The following is a 13,912-nucleotide window of genomic DNA, read 5'->3' on the forward strand; positions in this document are numbered from 1 at the left end:
TATTATATATATTATTATTTATTATATTATATTGTTAGCTGACAAAAAACTCTATTTGGTCGTTATGGCAGCAAAGAACACAAAGTAGTAGTTTGAATTCTAACAGTATATCATCTGAGTGTACTTGGTCATCATTCATATGAATTATTCCGTCGGTTCAACGTTTATCAGATCTTGGTGGTGATTCTTACATTTTAAAGCTTCTGCATGTCTGCACAAATTAAACTGACCTTTATTCAAAATGATGCATTCTTCTCCAACTTTGAAATGCACCCTAGGTATTTATTTGACCATTATTTATATGATGATATACTTCCTTCCTGTGGATACAAGCTGCTCTGAACTAAGTGCCTCCTTGGTGGAATAACACAGTTGTTTGAAATTCACTTTGAATTTTCTCTCAGTTTCTCTGTCGACAGTAAAACCTCAAACTAACTCACGCTGTCGTCTCTCTCCTCAGTTGTGACCTCACTGCTGAGCTGCTCAACAGACCAGGGTCAGTGAACAGTTATTGTCTGAGTGTTCAGGACGGTGTGTGAGGAGAGAAACCGTTCATGAACACAATCAAACATGAAGTCAAACACTGAAGATCACGTGCAAAGATAAAGCTGCTCGTAATGAAAACGTTAAGTCATTCAATAAGTAAAGTAAAGTTAAATTAAATATTGTGTTTTCTCAGGCTCCTCTTGGGTCGTGAACATCCCATGTTAGTTTGTAATGTTTCCAGTTTGACACGATATGTGCAGCAGGTAGAAAGTAGAAATATGAGGAATGTGGATAAAGATCAAATCTTAACCATGTTTTCTGTCCTCTTTTCCCTCTCAGCTCGTCTCACTGTGAGTCTCAGCAGCTCTCAGGTCTTCAAAGGAGGATCTGTCTCTCTGAGCTGTGAGGAGGACGACCCCTCTGGATGGACTGTGAGGAGAAACACAACCAGAGAAACCAGGACTCAGTGTGGAGATGGATGGGGACAAACAGCTGGTTCTTCCTGTAACATCAGCTACATGTTTCTTTGGCACAGTGGAGTCTACTGGTGTGAGTCCAGAGAGGGAGGAACCAGTAACAGCATCAACATCAGCGTCTCTGGTAAGATCAGACTGTGGAGTCAGTGTTGATGAAGCTGTGTGTGAACGGATGAACTGGACTTTGTCTCTGTGTTCAGATGGACCGGTGATCCTGCAGAGTCCCGTCCTCCCTGTGATGGAGGGACGTGACGTCACTCTGTCCTGTAGGACGAAGACGTCCTCCGACCTCTCAGCTGGTTTCTCTAAAGACGGATCCTTCATCGGGACTGAGCCTGAAGGTCTCATGACCATCCAGCGTGTCTCCAGGTCTGATGAAGGCCTCTACAGGTGTACCATGAGTGATGGAGAGTCTCCACCCAGCTGGCTGTCCATCACAGGTGAGGAGGTCACCTTTGATTCCACCACTTCATTCACCCACATGTTCACCTGACCAGGTGGGATTCTGTCTGCAGATAAACCCACAACCAAGGCCCCGCCCACTGCCTCGACATGGACTCCTTCTACATCGGCCTCGCTCCCTACCTCAGGCCCCTCCCACCTTGCGATCAGACTGGTCTGCCACCTGGTGGTGTTCTGTCCGTACTGCATCTCCACCTTCATCATGGTGTCTTTATATCGACGCAGACCCACAGGTATCAATCAACCAATCAATCAACCAATCAATCACATCACTCCAGTGTTCATGATTGAGTCCTCATGTTGATCTACTTTCTCTTTCTAACTCGCTCTGAATGTAGGAAGTGACCCGCCCGTCTCCATGGTGATGACTCCGCCCACTCAGGCTGAGGAGGGATTGGATGATGACTACGATGACGTCATCGATGCTGCCACCACGGAGCATCACTTCTGATTGGATCCGACACGAAGCTAAAGAGCTTCAGGTTCCTCCGTAGAAGAGAAACAGTGGAGGACCCAGAACGCCTCCCTGTGGAACTCCACATGTTCTAGTTTGACTTGTAGACGGATGATTAATTACTCAATTTTATTTTATTTAATTTGTCATAGTTAAGAGTAAAGTAAGAGTACAACATTGTAAAATTCATTTAAAAAGATTAATTTCTTTATGTTCTTTAGTTACATTTAGTTCCAGTTTAGTGATAAACACATTTTAATCTAAAGAGTTTGAAAACTTAAATCATTGTTGATTCTACCACCAGGGGTCGCCCAAATCAAACATGTTCATTTGTTACTCATACTTAATAAACATGTTCATTTGTTATTCATACTTAATAAACATGTTCATTTGTTACTCATACTTAATAAACATGTTCATTTGTTACTCATACTTAATAAACATGTTCATTTGTTATTCATACTTAATAAACATGTTCATTTGTTATTCATACTTAATAAACATGTTCATTTGTTACTCATACTTAATAAACATGTTCATTTGTTATTCATACTTAATAAACATGTTCATTTGTTATTCATACTTAATAAACATGTTCATTTGTTATTCATTCTTAATAAACATGTTCATTTGTTATTCATACTTAATAAACATGTTCATTTGTTATTCATACTTAATAAACATGTTCATTTGTTATTCATACTTAATAAACATGTTCATTTGTTATTCATACTTAATAAACATGTTCATTTGTTACTCATACTTAATAAACATGTTCATTTGTTATTCATACTTAATAAACATGTTCATTTGTCATATTTATGAATTATTTGCGTGTCAGTCTTGAAATTCTAAATTGTGACATAATTATTAATTAACCCAGAATATGATTATGGTTACTTGAATACATTTATAAGACTCAATGTTTCAGGTTAAACTTAAATGATAAAACTCATCAGACTCTCTGAATGATCAGCCTCACGTGACTGAATGAAATGATGATCAATGATGTCAAAAACTCTCTCTGACTTTAATTCTTTTCATAATAAAAGTTATTGAGGGAAATATGAGATCATGAAAAGACAAATCTTTTTAATAAATGAAGATCCAATAAGAGACTTGGGATGTACCTCCAGGTCTGATCCCAGAGTCTTCCTGTCATGATGAACGACCTGCAGGCCGGTTTACAGTTGGAGCTCCATCTTCTGGTGGAACCATTTAATCCTCAACATGAAGTCAAGTTACAGGAACACGTCTGCATCAGAGCCTGTAGATCCATCCGACAGTCGTCTACTGACCCCTTCAGGACCGGTCGGTCATTGTCCCTCATGAAGAACATATGATGACAATCAGCCACGTTTAATTATTGGATGGTAAAGTGACATTAGTGCCCAACAGGACAGGAAACCACACGGCTGCTCACAGAGGAAGTGGTGGTGTGTGTTTCTCTGAGTGAAACATTCTCTCAGGGTTTGATGTCAGCGATCGGTACGATAATAATATTAATAATATTAATAATAACTTTATTCATTTAGCACCTTTGACACAGAGTTCACGATGGGACGAACGTCTCTTCATCGGCTCGTCTGTAAGTACGAATCTGTTGTGTTCAGTCTAACGTTGGAGATCAGTAAAGGTAGAGAACGTCGTCACTTTACCTTCACACAACCTTTAAGGGTGTGTTTGTTTTGTGTTGTCTTCATTCTCCAACTAAAGGAAAAGTCTGTTTCTGTTGTTATTCTCACACTACGTTACTACGATTACTATGGTTACTATGGTTACAGCCGGACAACTTGGGACAGTTGTTTTGCAGTTGAAACTCAAACTAACTCACGCTGTCGTCTCTCTCCTCAGTTCTGACCTCACTGCTGAGCTGCTCAACAAACCAGGGTCAGTGAACGCACCACGTCTGAAAACTCTCTGAAAGGAGAGTTTAGCGCCTCTTCCTGTCAGACAGTACTGTGGGCACAGACCACCGCACTCTGAAGCTGAAATACATTTAGAAACAATGGACGTGATGCTTCATGGTGTAGTGATTTAAACATGAGACGTTACGTTGATCGTATGAACACAAACTGAAAAATGTCTCAGCGTCTCTTCAGGTTTTCTCCTTCCCCAGTGAGCACTAACCCATAATTCAACGTTGATTTCTGGTTGAAATGGGGTCTGAACGTCTAAGACCTATTTTCACCGTCTTTTCAACCGGCTAAAATGCGGTTACAATATCAACGTGTCACAAAACACTACTTTGTTTTAAAGTATTGATGGTCTGTTCATTTGTAGGTTGAAAGAGACACGATATTGGTTACTTTTAACGTATTTCTCCAAAGTCATATTAGGCTGGTCGGTGAAATATGTTCTAAGCGAAGACGTGATTTCAACGCATTTAATGTTTCATATAAAACGTGATGAATATGTAACTATAGACTGTGTGCTGTCAACTAGAAGCTCCCAGGACATCGTAATGAGAGCAGAGCACATTCTGTCTGTCTGTTCACGTTAAATACGAATGTTTACTGCTGGAACACGCATGCGCAGGGACATGCGCTGTCTCTGGAAACACGGCGCGAGACTTAAGGAGCGAATCGAACGCGCTGACGGAATAAACGTGAGGCTTCACGATAACGACGTACGCTGCAAGTACATGAACTACTGGACTCCAATATTACAAACCGAAATATGCTCCATTAGTATCATGTTATGCTCACCATGCGGGCGAGGCTGATAGCTTGTAGCGTTAGCATGTTAGCTTGTAGCGTTAGCTTGCAGCTACAGCACTATGGACGAACAGTAAACATAAACACGTGTTAGTTCATGTTGGAGACTCTTTACTGTCTCTGTAGAGTTTTTAGGACATTTCACATGTGAAATACACGACGCAGAGCGCGTGGGGCTGTACACAGTTTAAATGTGGATGACGTGAGTAAAACAAAGTAATGTGCAAATAAGAAGACGGTCAAAACATTGTTTGGCTTAAAGCAATATACAAAGAACATAAAGTAATTATACTGTGTAATATCCAAGTCGCATCTTTACGTTTAAAAGGCGTTCAAAACTGGTCTAAAAGTGAAAATGTTTTTCTAATACTTGTTTTATTTACAGACGTCCACCTTGAAAATATTGCAGACCTTCTGAAACCGGCTCCTGTGTGGCACTAATGACATTTAAAGGACAGAGACTATGGTTGTATATGAAGAATATTGTTTGATATTTAACTATATTGTTGCTTAATAAACACAAATTAATTGTTTCCTGTGTCACTTGGTCTTTGTCCTGTAAGTGGAAACTGATAATGTGTGATATGAGTAAGTGTTTAGTTGCTACATATTGAACTGTGAGCATTTAGACGTTTAAAACACGTTTAAAACACGGTGACGTTGAAAAGACGTACAGAATTGGTTCAATAGTTAAAGTTGTTTCGCCGACTATTTATAGACGTTGATTAAACGTTCACGTTTAGACCAGATTTCACCGGGATTTACAATATTGTCTTTCAACTGATAAATGTGGATGTGGTTTCTTATTAAGCCTCTGAAATGATGATTTACTACTATCACTACAATGTAGAGGACGAAAATTGTAGTATTGCTAATCCCGGTGAAATCTGGTCTGAACGTGAACGTCTATGAATAGTCGGAGAAAAAACTTTCACTTTTGAACCAATTTTAAACGTATTTTCAACGGAAAAATACTCAGAAAAATGTCTCAGCGTCTCTTCAGGTTTTCTCCTTCAGGTCATTTATGTTTTCTGTCCTCTTTTCCCTCTCAGCTCGTCTCACTGTGAGTCTCAGCAGCTCTCAGGTCTTCAAAGGAGGATCTGTCTCTCTGAGCTGTGAGGAGGACGACCCCTCTGGATGGACTGTGAGGAGAAACACAACCAGAGAAACCAGGACTCAGTGTGGAGATGGATGGGGACAAACAGCTGGTTCTTCCTGTAACATCAGCTACATGTTTCTTTGGCACAGTGGAGTCTACTGGTGTGAGTCCAGAGAGGGAGGAACCAGTAACAGCATCAACATCAGCGTCTCTGGTAAGATCAGACTGTGGAGTCAGTGTTGATGAAGCTGTGTGTGAACGGATGAACTGGACTTTGTCTCTGTGTTCAGATGGACCGGTGATCCTGCAGAGTCCCGTCCTCCCTGTGATGGAGGGACGCAACGTCACTCTGTCCTGTAGGACGAAGACGTCCTCCGACCTCTCAGCTGGTTTCTCTAAAGACGGATCCTTCATCGGGACTGAGCCTGAAGGTCTCATGACCATCCAGCGTGTCTCCAGGTCTGATGAAGGCCTCTACAGGTGTACCATGAGTGATGGAGAGTCTCCACCCAGCTGGCTGTCCATCACAGGTGAGGAGGTCACCTTTGATTCCACCCCTTCATTCACCCACATGTTCACCTGACCAGGTGGGATTCTGTCTGCAGGTAAACCCACAACCAAGGCCCCGCCCACTGCCTCGACATGGACTCCTTCTACATCGGCCTCGCTCCCTACCTCAGGCCCCTCCCACCTTGCGATCAGACTGGTCTGCCACCTGGTGGTGTTCTGTCCGTACTGCATCTCCACCTTCATCATGGTGTCTTTATATCGACGCAGACCCACAGGTATCAATCAACCAATCAATCAACCAATCAATCACATCACTCCAGTGTTCATGATTGAGTCCTCATGTTGATCTACTTTCTCTTTCTAACTTGCTCTGAATGTAGGAAGTGACCCGCCCGTCTCCATGGTGATGACTCCGCCCACTCAGGCTGAGGAGGGATTGGATGATGACTACGATGACGTCATCGATGCTGCCACCACGGAGCATCACTTCTGATTGGATCCGACACGAAGCTAAAGAGCTTCAGGTTCCTCCGTAGAAGAGAAACAGTGGAGGACCCAGAACGCCTCCCTGTGGAACTCCACATGTTCTAGTTTGACTTGTAGACGGATGATTAATTACTCAATTTTATTTTATTTAATTTGTCATAGTTAAGAGTAAAGTAAGAGTACAACATTGTAAAATTCATTTAAAAAGATTAATTTCTTTATGTTGTTTAGTTACATTTAGTTCCAGTTTAGTGATAAACACATTTTAATCTAAAGAGTTTGAAAACTTAAATCATTGTTGATTCTACCACCAGGGGTCGCCCAAATCAAACATGTTCATTTGTTATTCATACTTAATAAACATGTTCATTTGTTATTCATACTTAATAAACATGTTCATTTGTTATTCATACTTAATAAACATGTTCATTTGTTACTCATACTTAATAAACATGTTCATTTGTTATTCATACTTAATAAACATGTTCATTTGTTATTCATACTTAATAAACATGTTCATTTGTTACTCATACTTAATAAACATGTTCATTTGTTATTCATACTTAATAAACATGTTCATTTGTTATTCATTCTTAATAAACATGTTCATTTGTTACTCATACTTAATAAACATGTTCATTTGTTATTCATACTTAATAAACATGTTCATTTGTTATTCATACTTAATAAACATGTTCATTTGTTATTCATACTTAATAAACATGTTCATTTGTTATTCATACTTAATAAACATGTTCATTTGTTATTCATTCTTAATAAACATGTTCATTTGTTACTCATACTTAATAAACATGTTCATTTGTTACTCATACTTAATAAACATGTTCATTTGTTATTCATACTTAATAAACATGTTCATTTGTTACTCATACTTAATAAACATGTTCATTTGTTATTCATACTTAATAAACATGTTCATTTGTTACTCATACTTAATAAACATGTTCATTTGTTATTCATACTTAATAAACATGTTCATTTGTTATTCATTCTTAATAAACATGTTCATTTGTTACTCATACTTAATAAACATGTTCATTTGTTATTCATACTTAATAAACATGTTCATTTGTTATTCATACTTAATAAACATGTTCATTTGTTATTCATACTTAATAAACATGTTCATTTGTTATTCATACTTAATAAACATGTTAATTTGTTATTCATTCTTAATAAACATGTTCATTTGTTACTCATACTTAATAAACATGTTCATTTGTTACTCATACTTAATAAACATGTTCATTTGTTACTCATACTTAATAAACATGTTCATTTGTTATTCATACTTAATAAACATGTTCATTTGTTATTCATACTTAATAAATATGTTCATTTGTTATTCATACTTAATAAACATGTTCATTTGTTATTCATACTTAATAAACATGTTCATTTGTTATTCATACTTAATAAACATGTTCATTTGTTATTCATACTTAATAAAACTAGTTTTTCAGCTCCGAAAGTTACAACTGTGAAGCCAAAAACAATCAAAGAAACAAAAGGAAACACATCAAAGCAACAATTAAAGACATTGTGACAACGAACCATTCATGAAAAGTTCACTTAAAAACTTTATTGACACATTACAAAACAGTGCATTACAGTGATATTTTACATTCATGTCTGTCCAAAATGTCTTCCCTTCATCATTTTATCCCGTTAGACATTTGTGTTAAAATTGTCATAATTAAAATATGGATTCTTGAGTGATTGCAAAAAGGTGTTTTGTGAGGTCACAGTGATCAGTTCACCTTTGAGTTCAGGTGAACGTTAGTCACTAAATCTGAAGACGTTTCCTCCAGACGTTCCTGAGATATCGAGTTCACGAGAACGGACGAACACGACAGAGAAGCTGAAAACACGACGTGTTAACATACATTTAAAGAACAACAACAACATTAAGAGAGAAAAGTTTAGAATTCATGTTCGGTGGTGATGTCAGCTATGACATCATCGTACGGTTGGTCCAATCCCTCGTCATCCTCGCTGGGTGGAGACGTCGTCATAGAAACAGGCTGGTTCCTTCCTGGAGAGTTACGTAATCATTTAATGAATCATCTGATTAATGATTCGATACGAAGCTTGTTGTGATTTGATCGATTGATTGATTGATTGCAACAGGTCGACATGTTAATGTCTGACCTGCAGAACTAAAGACACTCAATCAGCCTCAGCTGGATAATCATGCTAGCATGCTACCGTGCTAAGCTAAAGATGGGGAACACGGTGAATGTGCAGCCTCACTGACTCCCACCAGAGGCTCGGTGTTACCTGTGGGCCTGTGTTGGTACACGGACACCATGAGGACGGTGGCGGCGCAGTACGGGGAGACCACCAGCAGGTGGCGCATCACTCCCAACCAAGAGAGGGTGGAGTCTTCAGCCGAGGGAGGCGAGCCGTGTGGATCTGGATAAACAAACGCACCTGTTCAGGTGAATGTCCCTCATGTTACACTCACTAAAACATACGTTTAACAGGGAGAGTCCACCAAAATGAATTTCTATCTCCACGACTGTTGACTGTTTTCTTTCTTTCTAATGTAAATTATGAAATAAATAAAATCAACAACAAAAACATGAAGCTGAACGTCCGCTAGTGAAGCACAGCTGAGAGCATCTAAGACCTAGCGCTAACAGAACCACAAGTACGCTCACTGTTGCACCGCTCACTGTACAAACCTCAACGTCACTCACCAAGCTGCTCCGCTGTTCATGTGTTTGTTGGTATGATTGTATGATCATACGTATGTATCATACACTGGCCTGAACGCTTGCTTGCGTACATCGCTGCTTGTTTTTGATGCGGTTGTATTTCGGTCATATTCTATCCCAAATAGGTCTTTGTGTTGGTGTTAGCATCTATCGGACGAGCAACAGAAGGGATGACCCTCACACGGATTTAAGTCACCTCAATATTCACTTAAGACTAGGAATAGAAACGTAGCTACGGACTCAACACCTGCTGAGTTCACAACCTGCTCACCTGTGACAAACAGCCAGCTGGGTGGAGACTCTCCATCACTCATGGTACACCTGTAGAGGCCTTCATCAGACCTGGAGACACGCTGGATGGTCATGAGACCTTCAGGCTCAGTCCTGATGAAGGATTTGCCTTTATAGAAACTAGCTCGGGGGTCGGAGGAGTTTCTCTTCGTCCTACAGGACAGAGTGACGTCATGTCCCTCCATCACAGGGAGGACAGGACTCTGCAGGATCACCGGTCGATCTGAACCTGAAGAAAAGACAGAGGATGTGTTGTGCTCTGTGGTTCATATACCTTAGAAGAGGTTCCTTTGTGAAGCTTCCTACCGTACACGTTGATCTGGACAGAGTTGCTCCGCTGATGTGCAGGAGACTGGCACCAGTAGGTGGCGCTGTCGGGCAGCTTGGTCAACTGGACGACGCAGCCTGTAGAGGTGAGCTTCCCCCATTCCACACAGCTGGAAATCTTTCCCTCAGACGTGGTGGACCTGATGACGTTCCAGCCGTGGACACTGGCGTTACCGCAGCTCAGAGATAGAGTATCGTACTCCAACAGCTGAGACGAGTCGGGAGACGTTGTGAGCCGAACCGGGTCGGAATCGTCTGAGGATCAAACACAACAAATCAAGATGGGAAATGTCAAAGATAAAGAAAAGGGAGTGAGGTTGAGTGAACAGACTTCACCTTCCATCAGCAGCCAGCTGGGTGAAGAGAAGCCACCGCTGATGTTACATTTGTAGGCAGCTTCGTGAGACTTGGAGAAATTGCGGATGGTCATGTGACCTTCAGGCTCAGTCCCGATGAAGGAGTCGTCTTTGTAGAAACTAGCTCGGGGGTTGGAGGACCTTTTCTTTGTCTTACAGGACAGAGTGACGTCATGTCCCTCCGTGATAGGGAGGACAGGACTCATCAACACCGACTCCACAGTCTGACCTGAACATGATGGGTTTGATCAATGGCTGCTGGATATATCAGAGGATCAACAGAACAAAACAAAGGAACAAAAAGAACAAAACAAGAAAAGGACAGAGGACAAAATGTCTCTTGATGGTTTCCAGAGGTGATTTATTGGGAGGGTAGATAAGGGGGGAATGCATCCTCCAGTTTCCTGACACTGTCCGAAACAGACAATCCGATGGATGTCACCATCTTGGTTTTAAGGTGGTGTCACCATCTTGGTTATAAGGTGGTGTCACCATCTGGGTTTTAAGGTGTCACCATCTTGGTTATAAGGTGGTGTCACCATCTGGGTTTTAAGGTGTCACCATCTTGGTTATAAGGTGGTGTCACCATCTGGGTTTTAAGGTGTCACCATCTGGGTTTTAAGGTGTCACCATTTTGGTTTTGGCCATCACCATCTTAGCTCCGCCCCTAAATCATCCCCTCTTCATGGTCTGTGTGACTCTAAATGGAGCATAATGTACTAAATGAACATCATGCTGTATTGAAGAAGACTGTAAACTAGAGATTGAGACCATAAACTCATGTTTACAATGTTTACTGAGGGAATAAATCAAGAGAGAAGTAGAGTCATTTTAGACTAGACTTCTATACAACCAGAGGAGTCGCCCCCTGGTGGACACTAGAGAGAGGTTTTAAGGCACTTTTCAGAACTGGAGGTTGCCGCCTATAGTTATTTATTGCAGCAGTCGTTCAGGTAGCACTCAGACTCTCCCAGACCTTTGTGTCTGACAGCACAGTCATTGTGTCGTTTCCTGTGTGTTTGTGGCTGGGCCTCCACACAACTGAATCACTTCCCCTTTAATGTAATTGGTTCCCTTTAAGACAATTGCTGTGAATCATAGAAGTGTAGCGAGTGAGTCATCAACAAAGACTTGTTTCGTACTCGTGTTGACTTGACATATTGTAAGAGTTTAGTTTATTCTATGACCAGAACTGACAAAGAAAAGGAAGAAGAAGAGGAAGTATTTGTGCGGTGAAGTCCTGAATTATGACTCTTACTGACGACGGTGATGTTGACGGTGTTGCTGTTGTCTCCGTGTTTGGACCGACACCAGTACATGCCGCTGTCGGACAGTTTGGTGATCTTGATGACGCAGGTGGAGGAGGTCCGTTCGCCCCAGCCCACTTCACACTGGGACAGCTTCATACTGGGAACACACACATCACACCAGTTTAGCCCTCGTTTACACAATAATACACACCAATAATTCTGTTTTAAACCTGTGTTCATGGTCAGGCGTTTTACATATTACACAGTGACAATGCTTCACCTCACAACGTTCAGTCCCCAAAACGTTAATCCACTGTTCCAAACGTTGAGCCAGTTCACCTATTGTCTTTTCTGGATTAGTCAATTTCAGACGTTGGCGAGTCCTTGAACGACTACTAAGAAACCTAAAAATGTGTCGTCACGTCATCCTTTCTGCACAAAGCTGTCCCTCAAAACGAAACCCTTACTCAGCGTTTTTTAAGGAATGTGTCATATTGTTGTTCAGACTAACTGAACCGTGTTTTTTGGGCGTTTTGTTGCCGGTTAAACTTACTCCTCGGTCGTGTATCTCCACACCGTCCATCCAGCGGAGCTCGTCTGCTCACAGCTCACCGAGATTTTCTCGTACTCGGAAAACTGAGACTTGTTGGGAGCGACCGTCACCGAGGCTGTGAGAGAAAAAACAAACGCTGAAACATCTCGACTATTATGGGATGGATGGTGATGAAATGAACTGTAGTGACCTCTAATCCTCTGACATCATCATCAGGTCAACATGTTCAACCAGGTCAACAGGTCAACCATCAATTCTTTTTGTAAAATTGTAATCTTTAAAGTAACTCCCAAGTACAACATTTCAACAGAAAACAGAATAAAATACTCAAGTTAAGTACAAATACATCACGGCAGAGAGGTCAAAAACAAGCTTTTGCTTCCTCAAACAGGCAGAACTCGGGATGTGAACCCAAATATTCATCTCACAAGTGATATTTATATTTTTTTTAAAGAAAGTGTGCACCTGAAACAGATTCCAGACTATATGATAATGTGGCTGAGAAAATAACTTTCTTTGATTCCACGTTACTACGAGCACTAGAGGGCGCTGGCGCTCGAACGTCAACAGATTGTGTTGCGTCGTTCTTGATAATAATAATAATAACTTTATTTATATTGCACCTTTAAAAACAGTTTACAAAGTGCTTTGACAGACAAAGCAGTAAAAGACGTTCACATTCAAATCAACGTAGATGGACGGTCAGAGCGGCGGCCATTTTTATGTGAAGCGTTGACAGAGCGGGCTAAGTTCCTTATAAACTAAACCGACTTACAGGAAGTCTCAGACTCACTGAGGTGAAGTTTTTAACGACTAAAACGATCAGCGGAGAGTTAATGAGTAAACTTACGTGTTATTTTCTGTAACCAGTGTAGCATTAAAGCATGGTGGTACAGTTAGCTAGCTTTAATTCAACACAACAACACTTTTAGACCCGTTGACGTCACCATAGCAACTAACAACCATCACCATTTTCTTCTGCACAAGTTTAAATGACCATTAAAAACAGTTCAGTGTCTGTTTTTACTGTGTAACACGAAACATATGAATACAACAACCCTATGATGTAACGTGTTTACAAATACAATAAAAAATATCTGCTCTTTCAAATTTTGTTTCTTTTACAAATAAACAATATGTGATGATAAACAAATAAATCTAAACTATTGATGTTACGTAGCAAAATGTTACGTAGCAACTTTTAGCAACAAGTCGACTTCTGCCGGCGGGTTTTCTATCGGAAACAAGCGATAAAACCGACTTCAGACAGACAGGAAGCAGCAAACAGACGTTCATCAGACATTTTAGATTTGACACAGAATTTATATGAATTATGATTTTATATATATATATATATATATATATATATATATATATATCCTTAGAAAGATTTTCATTTCAATAAATGTCGCTGAAGGAGGAATTAGGCCCAAAAACAAATTTTTTTTGGTTGAAACTCACCACGACTGTAGGCGGACGTCCAGCCGACGCTCACCAACACTGAAACAACAGTCACAGGTCACATTTCCTTTGTAATAATCTACATCAAAAATACATCTCTGTTCCCTAAATGAAGGTTTCACTTTGTTTAGTTTTGCAAGACAAATGTTCATCTTTGTTAAAGTTTTTCTCTACTTACGGAGGAGAAGCAGAGTTGCCTTCATGGCTCCGCTGACTGTCCGAGTAGCACATGTGGTGACAACA

The 13,912-nt window shown here is 40.4% G+C and overlaps 3 protein-coding genes across 8 annotated transcripts in view; 2 read left to right on the top strand and 1 right to left on the bottom strand.

Annotated features, from left to right (window-relative positions):
• Positions 1–2,051, top strand: part of LOC137874426 (uncharacterized) — a 2,859-nt gene extending 808 nt beyond the window's left edge. Inside the window, exons 2-6 of the mRNA XM_068713098.1 lie at positions 461–496; positions 826–1,086; positions 1,163–1,402; positions 1,478–1,657; positions 1,763–2,051. Coding sequence (XP_068569199.1) covers positions 461–496; positions 826–1,086; positions 1,163–1,402; positions 1,478–1,657; positions 1,763–1,875 — 830 coding nt within the window. The 3' untranslated portion in view covers positions 1,876–2,051. The remainder of the gene's footprint in view (positions 1–460; positions 497–825; positions 1,087–1,162; positions 1,403–1,477; positions 1,658–1,762) is intronic.
• A 1,268-nt stretch (positions 2,052–3,319) lies between these two features.
• LOC137874435 (killer cell immunoglobulin-like receptor 3DL1) lies at positions 3,320–7,069 on the top strand. Of its 6 annotated transcripts, XM_068713114.1 has the most exons (6): positions 3,320–3,466; positions 3,733–3,768; positions 4,981–5,908; positions 5,985–6,224; positions 6,300–6,479; positions 6,585–7,069. In XM_068713114.1, exons 3-6 carry the CDS (start codon positions 5,620–5,622, stop codon positions 6,695–6,697), a joined length of 822 nt encoding a protein of 273 aa, XP_068569215.1. In that variant the 5' UTR covers positions 3,320–3,466; positions 3,733–3,768; positions 4,981–5,619; the 3' UTR covers positions 6,698–7,069. The 6 variants fall into 6 exon arrangements, with proteins under 6 accessions (XP_068569215.1, XP_068569212.1, XP_068569213.1 ...); XM_068713111.1 differs by lacking the exons at positions 3,320–3,466; positions 3,733–3,768 and adding an exon at positions 3,843–4,877; XM_068713112.1 differs by lacking the exons at positions 3,320–3,466; positions 3,733–3,768 and adding an exon at positions 3,843–4,797.
• Positions 7,070–8,273: 1,204 nt separating this feature from the next.
• On the bottom strand, positions 8,274–13,912 carry LOC137874418 (sialoadhesin-like). The gene is made up of 9 exons (XM_068713087.1): positions 13,848–13,912; positions 13,670–13,708; positions 12,209–12,323; positions 11,664–11,812; positions 10,386–10,634; positions 10,029–10,304; positions 9,703–9,951; positions 8,992–9,126; positions 8,274–8,746 (listed from the first exon to the last, which is right to left on the bottom strand). The coding sequence occupies exons 1-9, from the start codon at positions 13,870–13,872 to the stop codon at positions 8,634–8,636; spliced, it is 1,350 nt and encodes a 449-aa protein (XP_068569188.1). The 5' UTR covers positions 13,873–13,912; the 3' UTR covers positions 8,274–8,633.

This window comes from Cebidichthys violaceus, unplaced genomic scaffold (assembly GCF_023349555.1).
Source record: "Cebidichthys violaceus isolate CVI_PGR_0920_01 unplaced genomic scaffold, fCebVio1.0.p SCAF_19, whole genome shotgun sequence".
NCBI lineage: Eukaryota > Metazoa > Chordata > Actinopteri > Perciformes > Stichaeidae > Cebidichthys > Cebidichthys violaceus.

Excerpts from the sequence above, each read along its gene's own strand:
- LOC137874435 (XM_068713114.1), top strand. The coding sequence starts at position 5,620 with ATGTTTTCTGTCCTCTTTTCCCTCTCAGCTCGTCTCACTGTGAGTCTC. Across the intron at positions 5,909-5,984 it reads CATCAACATCAGCGTCTCTG|ATGGACCGGTGATCCTGCAG; the intron begins GTAAGATCAGAC and ends CTCTGTGTTCAG. Across the intron at positions 6,225-6,299 it reads CAGCTGGCTGTCCATCACAG|GTAAACCCACAACCAAGGCC; the intron begins GTGAGGAGGTCA and ends TTCTGTCTGCAG.
- LOC137874418 (XM_068713087.1), bottom strand. The coding sequence starts at position 13,872 with ATGAAGGCAACTCTGCTTCTCCTCC. Across the intron at positions 10,305-10,385 it reads CAGCTGGCTGCTGATGGAAG|ACGATTCCGACCCGGTTCGG; the intron begins GTGAAGTCTGTT and ends TTTGATCCTCAG. Across the intron at positions 9,952-10,028 it reads TGTCCAGATCAACGTGTACG|GTTCAGATCGACCGGTGATC; the intron begins GTAGGAAGCTTC and ends TCTTTTCTTCAG.